This window comes from Scatophagus argus, chromosome 2 (genome assembly GCF_020382885.2).
Source record: "Scatophagus argus isolate fScaArg1 chromosome 2, fScaArg1.pri, whole genome shotgun sequence".
NCBI classification, from domain to species: Eukaryota; Metazoa; Chordata; class Actinopteri; family Scatophagidae; genus Scatophagus; species Scatophagus argus.
This window is the reverse complement of record NC_058494.1, coordinates 16,433,257-16,452,576: the sequence shown is the minus strand read 5'-3', so window position 1 is coordinate 16,452,576 and position 19,320 is coordinate 16,433,257. Positions and strand designations below refer to the sequence as shown.

The 19,320-nt window shown below is 40.3% G+C and overlaps 2 protein-coding genes across 6 annotated transcripts in view; both read left to right on the top strand.

The window, feature by feature from the left end:
• dlc1 (DLC1 Rho GTPase activating protein) overlaps positions 1-5,134 on the top strand; it is an 84,716-nt gene extending 79,582 nt beyond the window's left edge. For 2 of the 4 annotated variants that reach the window (XM_046414294.1, XM_046414300.1), the window contains 4 exons: positions 912-1,127; positions 1,926-2,143; positions 2,241-2,414; positions 2,508-5,134. In XM_046414294.1, coding sequence (XP_046270250.1) covers positions 912-1,127; positions 1,926-2,143; positions 2,241-2,414; positions 2,508-2,607 — 708 coding nt within the window. In that variant the 3' untranslated portion in view covers positions 2,608-5,134. The remainder of the gene's footprint in view (positions 1-911; positions 1,128-1,925; positions 2,144-2,240; positions 2,415-2,507) is intronic. The other 2 variants (XM_046414309.1, XM_046414318.1) reach the window with 1 other exon arrangement.
• A 3,028-nt stretch (positions 5,135-8,162) lies between these two features.
• lonrf1l (LON peptidase N-terminal domain and ring finger 1, like) lies at positions 8,163-19,163 on the top strand. Of its 2 annotated transcripts, XR_006845572.1 has the most exons (13): positions 8,163-8,911; positions 10,819-10,937; positions 11,925-12,047; positions 13,854-14,051; positions 14,165-14,378; positions 14,644-14,749; positions 14,870-14,984; positions 15,097-15,218; positions 15,315-15,473; positions 15,696-15,858; positions 16,046-16,198; positions 17,229-17,338; positions 17,478-17,701. XR_006845572.1 is itself a non-coding variant. In XM_046414264.1 (12 exons), the coding sequence occupies exons 1-12, from the start codon at positions 8,302-8,304 to the stop codon at positions 17,634-17,636; spliced, it is 2,241 nt and encodes a 746-aa protein (XP_046270220.1). In that variant the 5' UTR covers positions 8,163-8,301; the 3' UTR covers positions 17,637-19,163. The 2 variants fall into 2 exon arrangements, 1 of the variants encoding a protein (XP_046270220.1); XM_046414264.1 differs by lacking the exon at positions 17,229-17,338 and having other exon boundaries at positions 17,478-19,163.
• The last annotated feature ends 157 nt before the right edge of the window (positions 19,164-19,320 follow it).

Genomic DNA, 19,320 nt, shown 5'->3' with positions numbered 1-19,320 from the left:
AGACCCGTTCAGCCTAAAACATTTCTCTGCCCAGTCTTCTCTGACAGGCTACAGTGAATACTAAAAGGCTACATGCTGTGAGTCATTACTGTTGAAAGTTTAATTAGATTGTGGCAGTGCTTCCTGTCATCTTCACATCACACAACAAACAAACTCAATTGCTTTCCGAATTATTTTCTCTTAATTAAATTTCTGTTTGCTCGTGGGCGTTCATAAAGGAATATGACCCATGAAAACTAGACTTTGCCTCCATAAAAGAGGCTTTTATTATCTAATGAGATTCCCTTTTTAGACAGTAATATTGTTAGTCTTCAATTAAACCTGAAACATATCAATTGCAAAGATACAGAGAGAATTTGATGTCATTACATTTTAAATAGTTTTGCATCCTTTTGCAGTTTACATTAATTAAGAGATCAATGTAATTAGAGTGGAGTAGTCTGACAAAAACAGAACATTTAGCAGCGATTTGAAGCTGATCACTCTTAATATAGGACATTTATATCTTAAAGATTCCCTCCAGACAACTGTATTTTATACAAAAGCACAAAACTAAAAATCCTTAAAATTACATTTATTCTTCCCTCATTAAAAAGCAAAAATATGAAAATGCAAATATTTGTTTTATTTTAAAAGTTTAATACTGGACACAAAATGTCTTCTACTTTAATGAAAGGTCCATTTACAGTCTACATGCACAGGAGGTTTCAAGATTTCACACATGACACTAGACAATAATTGGCTTTCAAACGAGCTCTGATGTCCTAAAATCCTTGTGTCATTCAGACACAACTTAAATTTGGATTTCAGGTGAGCGTAAAGAAACTTTTCCTCTTCAGCAGGTAATAGTGAAAAGTATAGGCTCCAGAGTAAGAGTGGACCCTCATTGGGCTTCTCCTCCTTTCTCACAGATCCCAGAGGAGATGAATCGGTGCAGGAACTCATATGTGGAGCAGGCGCTGCTGCCGCGGCGCATGGAAGACCTCGCGGGTGAAGAAGCTGGGCAGGGAGGTTACAGGGCCTATCTACAGGACAGCCTGGATGCCCTCCTCAAAGAGGCCAAGGACAAGTTTAAAGGTTACGACAGCTGCTCCACACCCGAGCATGCCGAGCTGGCCTGTAGGAAGGTAAGAGCGCTCGTTTGTTCAGTAACTTACTATGGTTCTTTTTTTCTTTGTTTTTGTTCTCACACATCATCTGTTCAGTCCGTATGGTTTCTTTCAGTGTGTTTGTTTGTGGCAGAAGGTGAACATTATATCTGAAAGAAAACAAACAGATCATCAGTTGATCTGTCTTTAGTATGTAAACAAGCCGCCCCTCAGGAATCACATGGTGTCTTTTCAATTATCTGTGTTTCCTGTCCTCTCCTTTTCCTATTCATGTCTGCCTCTGCAAACTCTCGCCTGCTTTTTTAAATAGCTAGTGGAAAACCAGCAGTTAGGGTTTCCTGTATAGAAACACATCCGTGTGAAACTGGCCTGGCCGTTGGCTTCTCATTCCCATCGCAGTACTGGACTCCATCCCAGAATGACATCAGCTTGACACAGACAGATACACAACCTCACCATTATCCCAGGCCTACATTTCCTGTGTCTAGTGTGCGAGGGCCCTGTATGAGGTTATCGTTTCTCCAGTTCGAAAGTCACAAGGCACAGAGTGTGTGTTCTTTATCATCTGATTGCAGAAGACAGCAACTGACTTGGCTAAAGGACACTGGGAGTTTTTTTTTGTTGTTGTTGTCGTCCATTAAATTATAGCTGGATTACCACATGTAATTGCTGTAAACATGGTAATATTAAATATCCTGCAACAAACCTCAGAACACTTCCTACATTAATTCATACCCTTATATATGTGAAGTATTGAACAAAATATGTGATCTTAAGTAATTTTAAGTAATCAGGCCTGTCCATCTGTTTCTTTAGGTGCATGATTGTTTTCCACTGCGACTGTGGAAGGTGACTGTGGAGGTGCCTGCGACTCCCGAGGAGGTCCTGACGCGAGTGCTGCGGGAGCAGGGCCACTGGGACGAGGACCTGCTTGAGAGCCGTCTGGTGGAGACCCTGGATGAGAGGACGGAGGTCTACCAGTACGTCAGGAACACCATGGCTCCACATCCCACCAGAGACCATCTGGTGCTCAGGTAGACATGCCGATTTGCCTTCTCTTCTTCGCAGTCTGTTTCATTTCACTCTTGGTCTTCATCTCTATAATCCAAATTCTTTCCTCTGTCCAACCAGAACATGGTTAACAGACCTACCAAAAGGAGCATGTGCACTGGTGTGTACATCTGTGGATCATGAGGGTGCACCTGTTGTAGGCGTTCGGGCCAATGTCCTCACCTCACGCTACTACATCGAGCCCTGCGGAGCCAACAAGTCCAGACTCACACATATTTCCAGGATCGACTGCAGGTCAGTGAATGTCTGACAGGTTAAGTTTTGTGGTCATTCAATTTTGTCAGATGGCGCAGTAAGTTTACACGATGTTTCTTTGGTTTTCTTCAGGGGTCGTTTCCCAGAGTGGTACAATAAACTGTATGGACACTTGTGCGCCGCTGAGGTGGCCCGGATACGCGACTCATTCACTGTGCCCATGGACAAATGAGAGAGCAGTCTGCAAACTTAAGAGCTCCTTTGAGCCCCCACTGTTGGACCGTGATTCTGGATCCTACAGTGGAATCCAAATGTGACTCATTCCATCCATCCCAAGAGAGAGGTAGATGGGATCCAAGCCTCTTTTTACTCACATTTAAAGGTCAAATCCTGGATCCCAGATTGAAGGACTTTTTTTTGCTCTGATTTTGCCACAGCAGACTCATGCTATGGTTTAAAACTGTTCTGCTGGGGCACTCGATGTGCTGCCAAGAGGACTCGTGTCACACAAACATTTATCTGGGCCAAAGGACATGGTGTCGCTGATGTAAGATTTAAACTTTATCCAAAGGGTGCTATTGCTTCTGAGAAGCAAAGGAGGATTCAACGGGTGTGTGTGCGCGTGTGTGTGCCTGAGTGTTCAAAGCAACAAACGGTTAATAAATACATGTTCCTCGCACTGGTTTCCAGTGGCAACATAACGTGTACATACAGTATTCTGTAATGGTTTGTGTCTGTCTTATGTTACCTCTGTCCCTTTTTTCTGTTACAGCAAAGCACAGGAGGAACAGTAGACAATATTGTGGTCAGTCGATTGATGAATCCATGGGTGGAGAAAGATGTGAATGTGCTCTAATATGCACACTAAGTAGAGACAATAGACAGGATATAGTGAGATGACAGGTGGATGATAGAACAGAGGGTTTTAGTGTTTCAGTAGAGGGAGGCAGAGGCAGATGAGAACCGGTGGCTGGCTCACCAAAAAGAGAATGAACGATCAAAGAAAGGGCCTCATTGACTAACATACGAATAGACATCTCTTGGTTTGGCAGTTTGGAAGATATATTGGTAAAATTATTTAGTATGCTAATGGGTATATTGCAAAAAGCTCTTTATTCAACTCTGAAAAACTATAAAAGCTTAGCTAAGGAACAGTTTGTGACTGAGGCTCACAGTTAGAGACACGATCACACCAACAAAACGAAAATGTAAGACCTATAGATCTACAGCATCGGACCAAATCTGTAAAAGACTGAAGGTTAGAGGTAGCGTTATTAAGAGCACAGTCAATTCACTTTCTTTTTAATTGTTGTAGGCAGGTCTTCACTTAAAAGCATTAAAAAAAAACAAGAAAAAATATTGATTTCACTACTATTTTGATGTACACAAGAACAGAAAAAAAACAATGCACTGTTCTGACTTACAGGAGAAAACCTCTGGCTAGTCCTATAAAAGATGAGAAGTAAACAGAAAAAAAAGGTCCTTTTATAAAGGTGGAGATTTTACAGGTTTTACTGTAGAGAAGAGGGCAGATTGAATGTTTGTGTGACTTCAAAAGGAAGGAAAACTACGTTTGTGTAAACTTCTTTCTCTGTGCTGTCGTGTCAGTGTTTGTAAAAAGACGCAAGAGATTTAGGTCCTCATAACAAAGCTGACCTTCATTACTTTACACTCACGCTTCAATCTGAGGGCTTGCATTTGTCATGTGGGGGTATAGGGTTAATTCACTAAGCCATTGTTCATAGCATAAATGTTTGTAACTTTAACTGTGTCCCTGCCAAATAATAACGCATGACAATGACAGTTAATTTAAAACAATATATTTATACCTCAGATATATGTTTGTTTTGTATCATGCCATTTTATTTTATTTTATTGTAAATGTTAAGCTTTGTGTTACAGAAATGAACAAATGTTTTATCTTTTTTATTAATATTATTTCTGTACAGGTTAATCAAAGTGCACTATTAAATGTATTAAAATAAAAAAAATGAGAGTCTGTGAGATATCTTGAGAGTTATGTAACAGTGAATACAGGGAGACTTTTCAGAACAAACAAAAAGGCAGATCTTTGCTCTTAAAATCCCTCATAATCTCCAAGTCAGTTGTTTACACTACAGTTTGTCACATCCAACCTTACTCTGGGTTTCCATTCCCCTCACCGCCTCAGCCTCCTCTCTCTGTGCCTTCAGGGCTTGGCAGATGGTGATCTCACTTGTTGTCTTGTTTCTTATGTAACAGCTTCATATTAGCAGAAGACAATGGTGTCCATTGTACCACAGCTGGCCTGGTCCAGCCCTGGCAGACTCAAGACGGAGGGGTGCAGTCACGCGGGAAGAGGAAGGGGTCCAAGGGTCAGAGTGGGGGCCGATGTACCACTGTGTTTTTAATCACTGGACAAAGCAAGAAGTGTCCGTGTGGAGGCAAAAAACATCTTCCCATGTGCATGTGCTGTACTTTTGTTCACACTTTGCTCTTATTCAAACACTGGAATTACTGTGTTATAACCTATAAGCTGCACTTACTTAAGGATGGGTGCGTTCCACATGTGTACAGTGTGACAGCAGAAACAAGTGTTAACAAGACAGAGCGTCGCTTTTTTTTTTCTTGTGGACCATGAACACATCACGCACTCTCCTCTTGAGTACCACACAGGAACTAGAGATTAAGCAGAGACTCACACACGTCACCACAGATGTATGCATGTTTTTGCCTTTGAATTTGTTACATACATTCAACAGATTTGTCTTAACTTGAACTGTTTGAATTACAAAAACCTTTAATGGAAAAATCTGTCTCCTTCTCGTAGCTTTTTCGAGTTCTCTTCCCCTGTTGTGTGTGTGTGCTCTTTAAATTCTGCTATGTTTTTGCATGTACATGTGTACATATATTTTTCTGGGAACCCAAACACCTCTGGGAGATTATGCAGGGCCAGATAAAGTTGACTAAGAGTCAGCACCAGGGCTGCATTCCTGCACTGTTGTTTGAGAATCCAGCGCAGAAGGTTTCCCACATTGATAAATGAATACAAACGAGCGCATGCTTATATGCAAACTGAGTAGAGCATTTATCTATTATTTAAAAATGCACACCTATTTTTGCACTACTAGTTTACAACAGACCAGTATGAAGGTTATTGGTGGATCCATACCAGGTGAGGAGTTTGAGTTCATGTTCTATATTTAATATGGAGTTTCCTCCTCAAACAGTGAATATCAGCAGCACTATTCTGTTGTTATAGTAAATAATGGAAAGAATGCACTTTAGATAACACTGAGCTTCAATTTGCAAAGCCAAAGGGCAATAAATTCTTAGCGTTGTGCAAGCAATCAGATTTTTCTGTATCGCCTTTCACATGCTCATTGGTCTTTGTTGCACATTAGACAAACATTGCATATGCACAACAACACCAGTGCTAACCTACTCATTACAGATTGTTGTGTCTATTGCATCTTATCCTGCGGTAAAAAAGCCCCGATATCTGCATCAACATGAGCAGGTCATCACCTCATGCCTGGTCACAAGTCCCACAGGCGTGCCAAACATCTTGCAGGAGCCCTGGGTCACATACCTCCATGTGGATTGAAATGCTCTGGTGAATTACTTGTGGTATTGTTGTTTCAACAGAAACAGTATGTCATCATGATAACATGTTTTAAGAGTCAACACAGAAAAGGAGGACAAAAATTTAGTCAGGCAGTGTTTCTCCAGTTGCCCTCCAATATCATTCTTCATCATATCTCAATATTCCAGAAATTCCAATGGGTGAAAGTAAAGTTCTCAAACTGTCTGTCCAAGATATTGAGTCAGTGTATACTTAAATATGAACAGAATGTACCTACACACCCACACACATACAGTCACACAGTCAGACAGTCTAGTTGTTTTAATGACCTAATCACCAGTGTGCCAAATGCAACAGGGTCAAATCTAGACTTCACAGATGTCGTATCACAATCTAAATATGGCTGATCGTACATCCAATTTTGTATTTTTAGTGAAACAGAAAACCAAGAGTCAAAATAGCACAAACAAGGAAAGACTAAAAATTCAACTGAACAAATTCATTTTGGGAGGCACCACAGCGTACACCCTCCTCTGACTGCAGTTCAAGATGTTTATCTGATATCCTTTGAATATTTTCTGATTTAGCCTGCACACAAGAGATAAAACATTCAGCTCAGGCCTTGATGAAAATCCCAGACAAAACACAAGGGGTCACTGAACTGACTCTGGGTGACAACTAATGTTAAGTTTAACAGTTCAACACTGCCCTCTGGTGGTGCTTCTGGATTAACACCACCATGCTCACCCAAAACACATCTCCGTTCTTCAGACTGTACGCTATGCTGACACTCCTTTAAACACATAAAATTAATATGATATGATAACACACCAAAACATATCTGTCTTATTTCTAAGTGTTTTCATTTTCCATTTTTCAGGGGGCAGAATAATCACTGAAGTGATTTGTCTGATTAAAATAACTATGATAACCAATAATTCTGTAACATGTTACATGAAATCCACATCTATAATATATTATAAACATGCTTTTAATACATTATAACTAGTTTATAGTACTGTATAATCTCTTAGTCTATTTGCCAGGGTGACAAATGAGTTCCTGAGTCTGTTTGTGGAGCAGGTCGGAGACAGCAGCCTGGTGCTGGACACACTCCTCTGACTGATCAGAGTCCTGTGCAGAGGGTAGGAGGCGTTGTCCAGGATGGACAGGATCTTATCCAGGGTCCTTTTTACTGCAACTGACACTACAGAGTCCAGCTCTGTGCCCACCACAGATCCTGCCCTCCGCACCAGTCAGTCAATCAGTGTGACAGCATGACATTGAAAAAACAGAATAGAAAACAGTTCCCTGCACCACAGTGAAAAATTAGCTGGAGAACACATAGACTAGCAGACAAGACGAGCAAGATGTATAAGAAATGTAGCCTAGCATATGACCTACCAAAACATGGAAAATATATTTTTTAATCACTGCATGTTGGGAATTTTGTTCATATGGACACATTGGTGTATATGGTGTTGATGACTGATATTTATGGGTGAAAAGTGCTTGTGGTCTGGGCCTTTGAGAGATCTACCTCAATTTCCTGCATGTAATGCAGGTCAAGGTACAAGACTTTTTCATTTGACTCATATTTAGCAAGTGAAAGGTTAATTATGTAAGACATTTTCATTTAAATCTATCACACAGTATTGGCACAATATTGACTATAAGTCAATAAGTGGTTCAGCCATCACATTGACTTCATTCTTTACTGTTTTTGCTCCAAATTTAGGCTCTACTAACACAAACAGGAGATACATGGTATTTTATCAAGGCAGCAAAGACAGTTATGAAGAATAATGTCAAACGTGTGATCTAAAGTGGCAGTAAAATGGCTTAGGCACAGCTAGGGAGCACAAAATGAATTACATAAAACTGAGACTAGAGGGTGTTACAAAATCTTCTTACACAACCACTTGTGAAAAGGTATTCTAGTCATGTTTTCTGACACCTTTGAAAAATTGCGAATTTCTGATAAACATATCAGCAAAGCCTTACGCTATGTGCGTCTGTTGTATTTCATTGTTTTATACCATAATAGCAGCCTAAAAGAGCTCAGGTGGAGCTCAGTCGGTTCCGTATGGGAGGGCTGAAATCTGTCACGCTCACTCAACTTTACTGCGTCTCTTCCGCAGTTATGAAACTTTGGAAAGCACGTTTTGTAACCGAGGCGTTCTGACCAATCACAGCACGACTTCGGTGTTCATGTGACTGTGTTTTTTTTTTATGTAACAAACGAGTGTCTGTGAGAAAGTCGGTTTACCCTACTGTGCTGGACCGCGGCAGCTGTAGAAATGTATAGATACGTTAACAGAAGAAAACCTAAGTCGACGTAATGTTTTTGTTGACGCTACAATGTCGCTAAAAGAGCAAATGGAGGACGCGGTTGAGGAGAGAAGTGGCTTCTTCATTGGTGCTGACTCGGACAACGTCTCCGAAGAAGAGGACCACCATCAACTTGTTCTACAAAAAGCTAACGCTCTAGCATCGCAAAACTGCCTCAAAGAAGCCATTGACTGGTTTTCGTTGGCTTTGCGGTATGGCCCCGTCCGGCCTGAACAATTAAGCACTTTCGTGGATTGTATACTCCGTAACTTCAAGAAGAAAGCAGCGGGACAAGACGCGCTCTCGGGCCAGAGTCGGAATGCAGGGGCCAGCTCCGGGGACGATAGGCCCGTGTTTGACTGCCCCAACTGCCGTAGCTTTTTAGGTGAACCGGTGACCATAAGTTGTGGACATTCGTATTGTAAAAGGTGTTTACAACAACGGCTGCTGTCCAAATGTAAGCTGTGCAGTGAAACCGTTACGGGTGAGGAGAAAGTGAATGTAATTCTGTGCGGACTTTTCGATAAATGGTTCCCTGACGAGCTGAAGAGGTCGAAAACACTTAGTGAAGTCAACGAGCTGTGTGTAAGAAAATGCTACCATGAAGCTGTGACGCTAGCAACCGATGTTATTCGCTGTGGTAAGTGTTGATAATCTAACCTTACGTCCATGTTTAAAGAAGAAGGGGGTGTTACCTGGTGGTGCGCACGCTCAGTGGGGATGATAGGAAAAGTGTCATTTATTGAAATGTTATTTAACTAACATCACATATACATGATACCATTTTAGTCTTTGTTGTCAGTGGATTCCAGGGACCTAAGTGGATCAGGTTCTACTGACCGGTATTTTGAATACCGTTACTATTATCCCCTCGTGTGGTACTGCTGCCGATCTGTAGTGTGACCTAGACTGTCCTGCTTACGAAATTTCTCAGGGTGAGCATGCGCGCTATGTGCAAGTTGCATAAGGCAGGTCATGACACATATTGGGCCAGGTTTTATAACTTAGAAAGGGGGGTGGGGTGGGCATTTGAATTTTGTAATTAATATAGCCACAACAAGCCACGGTTTCACCTTTATTTTAAACGAAATATACAATTTTCTGGGTCCGTTTAGGAAGCTGGGTGTCCAGATAAGACAGCCAGCAAGTGAGTTAGCTTTTGTAAGAGATTCTGACGTTATGCAACGAGAGAAACAATGCTACTTCTGTGGCAGATAATTTAGAGCTAACAAGCCAGTAACTGGTGGTTTGTGGCTGTAAAGCTTTCATAAGTGAGTGAAAGTGAATAAAAGCAGAAAATGTTGGTTCCTATACCACTGACAGCACTGGTCACAGCAAGGCACTAAATGCCCAGGTGTTCTCATGAATTAAGCTGGAAACTGCCTGCATGTTCACTGAAAAGTTCTTGAATAAAAATGGGGTTAAGAGTTATCATGGCCTGCTTTTTAGTTGGATCTTGTTGACCTTGTAACTACAAGTCCCAACTGCAATGTTTTGTTGCATTATGGGTATGATACTGTCTTGCAAGAGAAGTAGTCTTTTTTTCACATCTGATCTCCCATCCCACACCCTGACAAATGGTCTGGTGGTCTGACGCTATGGCAGGAAAATTGTTATGGAACCTTCACCTGGTTTATCGTAGCTTACATCGATGGTATTCAGGTCAAATGATATAACACGCATAACCTTGCTGTATCCATGCTGACCTCTGTAACTCAAGCTATGTCTGCAAGATATCTCTTTAGTACAGACTGTTCATTAAAGGTCAAAATTCCAAAATTATCTGAAAAGGAAATAAAAGCAGTAACCTGTGTAATTTAAAGGCACAATGAGGATAACTAGTGTCCTGACAAGACTGTGAATTGACATTGTTGCTTATGTTACTGTTGTAGACAGACCACCTGCTTTTGACAGTGCTGGCCTTCAGTGCTGCGGACAGCCTGAGAGACAGCATGGAAACTTCCAGGTCTACAGGTGTTATCATGTCTAGACAGACCACCCGTGGTCCTGTTCACATTAGAATCTGACACACACCAGAAAAATGAACTAAATCCCATGTGTCTAAGTGAAAGGTAATAAATTACGTGGACTGATGGTGTGCCGTGTGCTGAAAAATGGCAGTTCAGTGAAGAACATAAAACTTGCTGAATTTTTGATGGAATGTAGATAAACCTAATATCTACTAACTGAGTCCATTAGTCTGTGGTGTCTGCAGGACAGACTGATTCAAAAAGGTTGAGACTTGCTCACAACAAATTGACATTTTTGAGTAATAAGATGAATGCCAAATGCCTGAAAAAAAAATCAGCCAGTATTATATTTAATTATTATTCTAAATATTTTAACCTTTCCTGAAAGTGCTGTTGTAGTCATGTTGTCTTGATGACATTGTTGGCTATTATGTTAGATTATATACCGGTATTTATAGTCCTTGTTCTGCAGTCTTTGCAGTTTAAACCAAAACAATATTTCTAGAAACTTAATCAAAGACAAACATTTTCATATAGAGAATAAAGAATTTTCTCCTCCCTCTCCACTTCTCTCCAGATTCAGAGACAACAGCGGTGGCACGACTGTCTCGAGCAGAGGCGTACTCGGCTCTCAAACAGTACCGTCTGGCTTTGGAGGACACTGAGTTTTGTCTCCAGTCAAGTTGTTCTGCTGAAGTAGGTCACCAAATTATACTGCAGTAATTTGTCATCCCATGCAATAGGAATTTTAAGTATGTATTGAAAATTTGCTATTTAGATGTGTGGTCACTGTATAACTTTATGATGAAAGGATAATATAAATATGATTACATCAGATTTATTGACAGATATTTTGTTGGTGCTATAAGAATTGTGGTCTTGCCAGGCCATGTATGCATGCCCACACACCTGTTTATATTACAGAGTAGAGTCTGGCATCTGTTCAGTCTGGTGTGCTGGTCCGTTATTAAGAGAAGGTGTATTTTAATACTGCTCTCCTCAAAGCCACAGACATGGAGCTCTTCATTAGTTGGGTCATTGGATTCTAGTCACAAGTTAATTGTAGGCCAGTTTACAGATACCAGATATGCATTATCTTGTGTATTAATTTGATTGTTTTGTTGTAGAATAAAATTCATTTTAATTCTTGATTTGGAAGTCTTGGCAGCCATCGTTACTGAATTGTAGCCAACGAATGAGCCTGTTTGTTTGTTTACAAGGCTTATTTTTAACGATCCGCTATTTTTAGTATTGTATTAAAGGCATTCCTGTAGGGTAAATAAGTTACAAAAGAGTATCATGACTAAAGAAAGTTTTCTAGACCACAACTGAGAATGCAGTGATTAAGGTCAGAGCGAGTAATGGCTGTTACATCAGTAACAGGAGACCGAATGTCTGGGTTGAAGCCTAGGATACTCTTTATTTGTGTTGCAAAGAATATTATGTGCTAGCACTTGCATAATTGTTAAAAGAACATTGATTTATTTAATAGTATATAAATATTGCATTTAGAAAAAGCTGCATCTCTCGCTTGTGTTAAAGAAGTGCAATGTGTGTTCTGTCCAAATGTTTTAAAAGAGTTTAGCGTGATTTGGAATCCAGACTTTTCTTATGCATACATACATAAACGCTGATACAGAAGTGTGATTTCTCTCCATCTCTTCTTCCTCCGTGCACTTTCAGGCTATGTTTAGGAAAGCTATGGTGCTGCATGAGATGGGCCAAGATGAAGAGTCTCTCCAGTTCTTCCTCCACTGCCTGGCTGTGGATGAGGACTTCCCCTCGGCTAAAAGACAAGTGGAAAAGGTAAGAGAAAGAACTTATGATTAGATTGCTGGAAGTGTTTGCAAGTGGGCTAGAGGAGCTAGCTAGTTTCTACCATTGCTTCCAAGAATCTAGTTACATGAATGTCTTAACTCTTAGACTGGATAGTTTTGAACATCATGGTCTTTATTGAATAAAGCTATGTCTTTAGCTTTCATAGCTCGCACTTGCTATTATACTACACTGACTTAATGGAGCCCTCTTTTTTTCATGGCTTGGACCTAAAAACCACACTTAAGCTTTATGGCTAAATAAACATTTTAATGTAGAGATGTTGGCCTTTTAGGGGTGTCCTGATGACAACATCCCTTTTATTTCTGTGTCTTTAACAGGATTTAGATCATGTCCTGTATAAGTCTGTGGCTTCCCGACCTCTCTTTGACCGTTTGTTTCCGGAAACAATCAAACAAACAAATAAATATCTTAGTCAATGTAATTTGGAAAAAGATCCAGTTTTTGCAGATTGCTTCACAGAAAATGGATGCAAATTTGTCTCATGAGCATTTGGTACTTTTTACAGTTTTTAAGTAAATGTTAAATACACTATTACAACCATACATGGTGATTACACATGAAAAAGTTTAAGTAAAATGAAACACTTATTTTTTTAAGGAAATAAATAAGAATTTATACTTAAGCTTTCTTAAGCCACAAAGGTTATCAAGATCATGATCACTGAACTGTTCTTAGAAGGTGGTTAGTGGGTCAGGTCTTGGGTAACTGTTTTTAATAACATTATGAGACAGACCAGTGTTGTCGTTACGTAAGTGACACACAGTTAACTCATGTATACAGTGCTACATACCTTTACGTGCTTAAGTTTAGGTCCATACTGAGATGAAACAATGTTACTTACAGTTGGTAAAGCTGTTACATGAATTTTGTGAAATAATCTCTGAATCATCGTTGTATAACGAAGCATACATAATCACATTAGTCATCTCCTGTTTTCACTTGGTATAAAGTATTGACCTGTTGTTAAAGGTTGCTGGTTGTATTGACAGCATGTCTGGATTCCCCATTATTCTGATCTCGAAATAGACACGTGAGAGACACTCTCAGTTAGACAGGCTGCATCTATTACACTTACAGTCTCTGGCCTTTTCTGTAGTAATGATTGATGAAAACAGCCAATGAAAGCAATTGAAAACAACAGCTTCCATCATGGTGGCATCGTTAGCTGTACCTATGTTTAGAATTATCTTTATTTCAGAGACCAAAGTTAAGCCCTGCAAACTTGAACTTTCCTGGGGAGACAGATTGAGGGTCTCTTGTTACATATACTGAGTTCAAAATGACGTTATGGTGGTATCTGTTTTAAAGAGCACAAGGTTACTGTCTCTTTTCACCCCACATTGCCAGTGACATTATCATGACTAGGCTTGTTGGATTTACAGCATTGTGTAGTTTAATCTTTTGTCATTAACTTCTTTGTGCAAAGAAGACAAAATGTCTATGCTTCCCTCTTTAATTCTGTGCATCCCAAAGTCTTAACCTCTCAAATGCGAAGGCTTAGGAAAATCTATCCACAGGAGTTATTTCTTTTCACCTTGTGCAAGTCAGTGTTTACCTAATGTAATGTAGAGCAAATATTTAAAGAGACACCAACATCTAGTAGTCCAATTCAATTTTATAAGATGCCATCGAGACAAGACTCAACCTGATTGATTATTGAAGTAAAATATGACAAATAAGGACAAATGCATGCATGTATTGTTGTTGACACTGATTTCAGATGATGAAGTGCTTTTTTTTCTTTTTTCTTTTTTTTTTTTTTTTTTTAAACAGATCCTGTGCGACCTGCTCTCCCCAGCCGATGAGAACGTCAAGGTTGGCCTGAGGGAAACAACACAGAACACGTCGCCTCACTTGCGCAGTAAAACCCTCGTGTCTGATGCCCAAGCTCAACCACAGAGCCCGGTGCAAAGACAACACCAACATCAGGTCCGCGCTGCCTCAGCACACCATCTTCCAGACAACCAGGAGGTACTAGCACATTGAACAAAGATAGCACATAATCTATTGGTGGATGATTCAATGCTTTTGCCACCACATGTTTCTAAGGAACCATTTTCCTTTTCTCCTCTTTGATTATTCAGAAACGCTGGGAAAGCCTGGAGAGGCCTGGTCTTAGCCGAGCTCATTCGCTACGAATGCATGGTTCCTGTTGTACTGAGGAGGGGCTGAAGAGAGTTTGCTCTGCACCTCAGCTGGGGGACCAAGAGAAGGGGAGTCTCCTGAAGAGGAAGTTGTCAGTGTCAGACACAGAGCCCTGTCTGGTTGACAGAGGAAGTAGCAAATATAAAAAACAAGGTCAGTGCCATTCCCCCGCATTGTAATTTCCAAACTAAATCTCTGTTAACTCCTGTGCTCACACTAGTATCATGTATAAGAACTCAAAACATATAGTAATAATGTTGCATAAAATGAAAGTTACTTTGACATTGCAGACATCTGTGCTGTGCTGTGTATTCCCTACCCTAATATTAATCCTATCTCAATAAAATATATAATGGTGTCGATGTTGATGTTTAGGAGATTCATTGTGAAATCTTTTCGTCTCTCTGGTTGACTTAAGGTGTGGCAAAAAGCTCCAAACACCAGACTGCCAAAGCTAAAACAGGCAGAAATGTTTCCAAGGACCTGGTGGACCACAATGACTTTGAGTGCTCTCTCTGCATGAGGTAAAATTGCTCACTAGTGGGTCTCATGCATACATTTGCCATGAAATGTGCATTGCAGATTACATTTTTTTGCTTGTAGAAGAGACGTTCAGAATAAATGCATCTCTGTAATCAATACAGGTTGTTTTATGAGCCTGTGACTACACCATGTGGCCACACCTTCTGTAAAAACTGCCTGGAACGCTGCTTGGACCATACACCCCAGTGTCCCTTATGTAAAGAGAGCCTGAAACAGGTGAGGGAGCCGTCTTGGCATCTATTGGATCTGGATATCTTAATTGGCTAATGAAAATTTTATGTTCCTTGCTTCCTTGTTTAATCATTAACTCATATCCTGGTCTCTCCAGTATTTAGCATGTAGGAAATACATGGTCACGACTATCTTGGACAAGCTGATCAAACAGTATTTAAGTCAGGAGTATGCAGAGAGGACTAAAACTCATCTGGAGGAGACCAGAGAGCTCTCCGAGTAAGTATTTGTGGCCTGACTGACTTTGATCATCAGATTGTTTCTGTATGTGGCAGGTTCACTAAAGGTCCAAAATGCTGCTTTCTTTCTGTGCAGCCTGACAAAGAATGTGCCTATCTTTGTGTGTACCATGGCTTACCCCACCGTGCCTTGCCCACTGCATGTCTTCGAGCCACGTTACCGCCTCATGATTCGCCGCTGCATGGAAACAGGCACGCGGCAGTTCGGGATGTGTATTAATGATCCCCAGAAAGGGTAAGCTTAAAAGCACAATATACACAATATTGGATAAAACTAGACTTTTCTGCATATTGACAAAAGAGGTTCCCTTTAGGGCAGTAGCCGTTAGCCAGTAAATTTAAGCACGTAATCAACCACTTACAGTCTTTCGTAGATCTTCTGATTACAGAGGGATCACTGGATCTAACACTGCAAAATCTCTATAGTCCAAATAAACTATCGTGCCCTTTCCTACAGGTTTGTAGATTACGGCTGCATGTTGATCATCAGGAGTGTTCATTTCCTCCCTGATGGACGATCAGTGGTGGACACTATTGGAGGAAAACGCTTCCGAGTCCTGTCCCGAGGAATGAAGGACGGTTACAGCACTGCTGACATTGAGCACTTGGAGGATATCAGGGTGAGAAACACATGAATGATACTCTCTAGGCTTAAATTCTACGGGGGTTGATTTTAGGTGGATGTGATTTTAAGTAAATTGGATTTTAACATTAAGTATTTATTCATTTCCAGTTTGTTTCATTGGAATCTATAAAACTTAAATAATCCCAGAATGACTGATAAAGTAATTGATTCTTATCTATTAGGTGGAGGACAGTGATGAGCTAAGGAGACTACAAGAATTGCATGATGCAGTGTATGAGCAGGCCCGTGTATGGTTCCAGAACCTCAAGATCCGCTTCCACAACCAGATCCTGCAGCACTTTGGGCCAATGCCGGAACGTGAAGCTGACATCCAGGTGAACATTCAGCACAGCGTCGCTGCATTTCCATCTGTTCATATAGTTTGTCTGGCAGATTAATTTGTGAAAATGCAGCAGTGAGTTGGCAGCATCTCACAGCTTAACAGACGGCGGTGCCGATTCTGTTAAATATGGTTATCACAACTTTGAAAATAACCAGATATACAGATCAGCAAAGACATGAATCAATACATTATTATCATTATTATTATTATTGCTCTACTAAAGGCAGTAATTTTCATCCAACTGCTACAGTGTTTATAAAGTTGTCATTACTTCGTCTGACACTGCAACCCTGCAAATTGTTATTCTAAATCTGGATCATCTCATGACATGCTTGCCGTTTACGCTGCATTACCGTGGATTCACCTGCTTCAGAAGTCGTAATACCGGAACACAGTTGTTGTGTATGCACAGCTCTGGCACCAACACGCAGCCTGCAGTGTTGAAAGGGATTACAGCTTCCCTCTTAGGACAACCACTGGGCGGAGTCTATTGACAGAACAGGCTAAAGAGCTTTATGGGTGCTTCAAACCTAATCCCAGCGGCCCTGCTGCGTCAGAAGAGTGTCAAGCAGAGAATCCCCAACTTTACCACGTGCACACATGCTGAAACAGCAAAGAATTGAACATGATTTTTGGTGCTGTTGACACCACCAAAATTACTGACAGTAATTCTTTGGTTAATGTAATTTAAGATAAAATCATTCACTTCAAATCCTTCTTGGCGTTAAGCACATTTTGTAACTGGCTCAGGCTCTCTGATTCAAGGAAACAGGGATTTTTTTTTTCAGCTGTGTGACTCTGACGCAGACACGCATTCCTCAGGCAGATTACCGTAAAGGTCATTTATGTGTGTGAATTTTCTCCAGGGTTGTAGAGTATTATATATATATATATATATATATATATAAGTACCTTTCAAAATTACGTCAATGCAAAATCAGTACTTCTCTTTATTATGCTGTATCTCTGAAGTAGCTACAGTCCAAAGTGTAGAAATGTTAAAGTTAAATCTGTATTTTTAGTTTTTGTTCACAGATTAGTTTAGGTGAATGGATTTCATCACAGCTCTTACAAATCATGTCAAAAGAGGGCAGACACAAGAGCAGTGAGATCTTGGGCTGTTAAATGAACGGTATGAGCAAGAATGTAGTCACACAGGAGCTATTAAGACATTGATTGTTGGAAGCCGACTTTGCTCGTGATGCTTGTTACACACACATAAAAAAAATCAGATGTAGCAGATATCTTGTAACATTCCTCCTCTTTTCTAGGCTACTCCTAATGGTCCAGCTTGCTGCTGGTGGCTCTTGGCTGTTCTGCCTATCGACCCACGCTACCAGCTCTCTGTCCTCTCCATGACCAGCCTCAAAGAACGCCTGGTTAAGATCCAGCACATCCTCACATATCTGCAGAGCATCCCCAACAACTAGAGCTTCCTCTTCTCATCACCACAAACATCCTTTGGACTTAAAAATATTGTTCAAGCAAACTTGAATCAGCGTCTCGCCAACTTCTGTTTCTGTTGCCATCCAGTTCCCTCTACAAAAACCCAACATTTTACAGTTCTTAGTATTAGGCCTACTTAAGTTCAGAGCAAAGCTGGAACATCCTTGCACTGTGGAGCACCAGAGATGTGGCCAGACCACCTCAGGGATACCTCCGATGACACACATCATCTATTTATGACTGTCAGAAGTAATTCGAAAACTAAATGCGGCAGCAACTATTCTCACCTGCTCTTGTTCCAGATGCACTCCACTTGTTTGATATTTGTTGATGCTGTTGAACTACAGAGAGTCACCAATCAAACAATCTATGAGTGTATCTTCTCTAAGAATAGTGCTTATGGAACTGAAGTGAAGAAAGTAGGCCTGCAATAGTGTTTATTATCTCTGGTGAGACCACCAAAAAGCGTTTTGTCTCCTGGCAGTAAGATTTACGTTAATATAGGGAAGGGTTGAGGTGATCCTGTGGAGCAAAATCCTAAATGCTGAAAGTCCAAAAAGTGATAGCAAGATGTGGTTGAGAGAAATCACTGAGAGGACGTATGTGCGAAATGAAGTGCAACTAGTGGCTGGTGTATGTATACCAAACTCTGATAGAAGTATTAATCAGTCTCTTCTGAGTACCACATTTTTATTGTTTTTCCTAGTGTCTCACATGCTTACCAGGCACAGCTTCCATAGCTTTCATCTGAATAGTGGCAAAGGACTTCCTGTTGAAAGAATGAGACCGTCTGTGTTTCTTCCCATCATTTTTCCACTTTGCATTGCCTAAGCTTTTATGCAGTGAGGGGACATTTGATCTCCCTCAGCATCAGCTCAGATGGACAGATGTTTTTTTTTTTTTTTTTGGAAACACTTTTCTTCCTCTCAGAGTTAACCTTAAGTTGTATTGACTTATCTTCCAAAATTGTGTTTTGTCATGGACCTTTGGAGAACCTGCTGGATTAGCTACCTAATTCAGCTACCAGTTAACTTAAAATAGAATTAATTTATAAGTGAAAATATATTTGTACATTCTGACCATGTGTTTGTATGAGAAATTCTAAGGGGGTCTTGCAATATTATTAAAATTGACAAAAACAGCATGTATACAGGCAATGGGCTAGCATCATTATTCATTCAAAGTTGCTGTCTGTCTGCTTGGAGAGGACGGTACCTGCAGTGATTCAGTCAGGACTGCGTTTGCCTTACCACCATTTTGCATTGTGAGTTGAATTACACGATGCATTGGCTTGGTTACCATTCCTTTTTGCCATTGTATGAAGTTTGTTTTAATTGTTTCTTTTTTTCTCTCAGTGTATAATGTGTATAAAAATATTCTTTAAAATAGTAAAATTTGAGTCAAGGATGTGATATGTAAATCATGTGTAAAAAGGCTTTTTGGACAGATCTTCCCTTTTGCTCTTTTGTTTTAAGTTATCAGTTTGAATAATAAATGCACTTCTTTTTTCACCTTCAGCCTAAGTATCCACTGTTTGACCAAACAAACCACAAAGAGTTTGCTAAATTCTGATTGGTGCCAAGCAGCATGTGACATCACTTCAATCACTTCATTTTAAATCAGTCAGAAGAGGAAGGAGAAATTAACATTCAATATGAAATAACTAAA

Excerpts from the sequence above, each read along its gene's own strand:
- lonrf1l (XM_046414264.1), top strand. The coding sequence starts at position 8,302 with ATGTCGCTAAAAGAGCAAATGGAGGACGCGGTTGAGGAGAGAAGTGGC. Across the intron at positions 14,750-14,869 it reads GAGTGCTCTCTCTGCATGAG|GTTGTTTTATGAGCCTGTGA; the intron begins GTAAAATTGCTC and ends TAATCAATACAG. Across the intron at positions 15,219-15,314 it reads GAGACCAGAGAGCTCTCCGA|CCTGACAAAGAATGTGCCTA; the intron begins GTAAGTATTTGT and ends CTTTCTGTGCAG.